This window comes from Eurypyga helias, unplaced genomic scaffold (assembly GCF_000690775.1).
Source record: "Eurypyga helias isolate BGI_N326 unplaced genomic scaffold, ASM69077v1 scaffold26051, whole genome shotgun sequence".
Lineage (NCBI taxonomy): Eukaryota > Metazoa > Chordata > Aves > Eurypygiformes > Eurypygidae > Eurypyga > Eurypyga helias.
Window position 1 is genome coordinate 1 of NW_010233172.1, and position 1,287 is coordinate 1,287.

The 1,287-nt window shown below is 57.6% G+C and overlaps 1 protein-coding gene across 1 annotated transcript in view; it reads left to right on the top strand.

Annotated features, from left to right (window-relative positions):
- Positions 1–664: 664 nt before the first annotated feature.
- Positions 665–1,287, top strand: part of LOC104517108 (E3 ubiquitin-protein ligase TRIM62-like) — a gene marked incomplete at its 5' end in the record, with an annotated part of 1,730 nt that continues 1,107 nt past the window's right edge. Inside the window, 2 exons of the mRNA XM_010161666.1 lie at positions 665–760; positions 1,228–1,283. Of these exons, the coding sequence (XP_010159968.1) occupies positions 665–760; positions 1,228–1,283 (152 nt within the window). The remainder of the gene's footprint in view (positions 761–1,227; positions 1,284–1,287) is intronic.

Here is a 1,287-nt window from a genome sequence, read left to right on the forward strand (position 1 = left end):
CGGCTGCTCTCGGTTCCTTCGTCGGTCCGGCCCCCCCTTGCCTCCGTGTCCGCTCGTGTCCATCTGTCCCTGCACCCCTCCTGTCCCCGTTGGTGCCTTCCTCCGTCCGTCCGTCCATTAGTCCACACGCCCTTTGTGCAGCCAGACCCTGTGGGATTCCCCCCCTTCTCCATCCACACTGGGGGTCCTTGGGGACCCCCAAACCAGCTGGCTGTGCACCCCCGTGAATCTGCTGAGCTGCCCCACAAGCCCCCAGCTCCACCTTGGATGGGATCCCCATGCCCTCAGGGACTGACCACTCCCCTGCACCCCCTTTTCCCAAGACTCCATATCCCACAAGCCAGGTTTTGGCAGGAAAGCTGCCTCCTGCGATCCCTTTTTCCCCAAATCCCTTGGTTTATCACAGAATCCCAGAAGGGTTTGGGTTGGAAGGGACCTTAAAGCCCCCCCAGTGCCACCCCCTGCCATGGGCAGGGACACCTTCCACTAGACCAGGTTGCTCCAAGCCTCATCCAGCCTGGCCTTGGACACTCCCAGGGATGGGGCATCCACAGCTTCTCTGGGCAACCTGTCCCACTGCCTCACCACCCTCTCCGGGGAGAACTTCCTGATGTCCCATCTCAATGTCCCTCTTTCCGTTTGTTTTCTTACGGTTTCTTTCCAGCGGGAGCTGAAGGAGCAGCTCCAGGGGCTGCAGGAGAGCGAGCGCGGCCACACGGAAGCCCTGCACCTCCTCAAACGGCAGCTGGCCGAGACCAAGGTATGAGCAGGGACGTGGCTGTGCCCCTCGATTGCGCCCCATCCCCTGATTTTGGGACCCCCGAACACCCCAAACCCCACAGTTTTGTGGATCTGCCCCTTTTTTCCCTTCTCTAGTCCCCAAAACTCACCAGCAGGTTGACAAAGCCGCCCGTCGGGCTGCTCATCCCTCTTTTATTTCCTTCAGGGATGCTTTTATTTATTTTTTTAATCAATTTTTATTTTATATTTGTCTCCTTCTCCTTGCTCAGCTTCCAGCAAGGTTTGATTTTTCTCCATCCCCACCAGCCACGGGAGGGTTTTAGGTTTTCTGTGGGGACGTGGGGTCAAATATCCATTCTCGGATGCTTGGAGCATGCGGAATCATTTGGGTTAATGGGGCTGTAGGGGTTTATTATGGGATTTATGGATTCATGGAGGGGTCAGAGAAGCTCGGGGGGGTCCTGACACCCACCTTCACCCCAAAAGTCCTCAGCCAAGAGCCTGCGGGTGACGATTGGGGAGGCTTTCGAGAGGCTGCACCGGCTG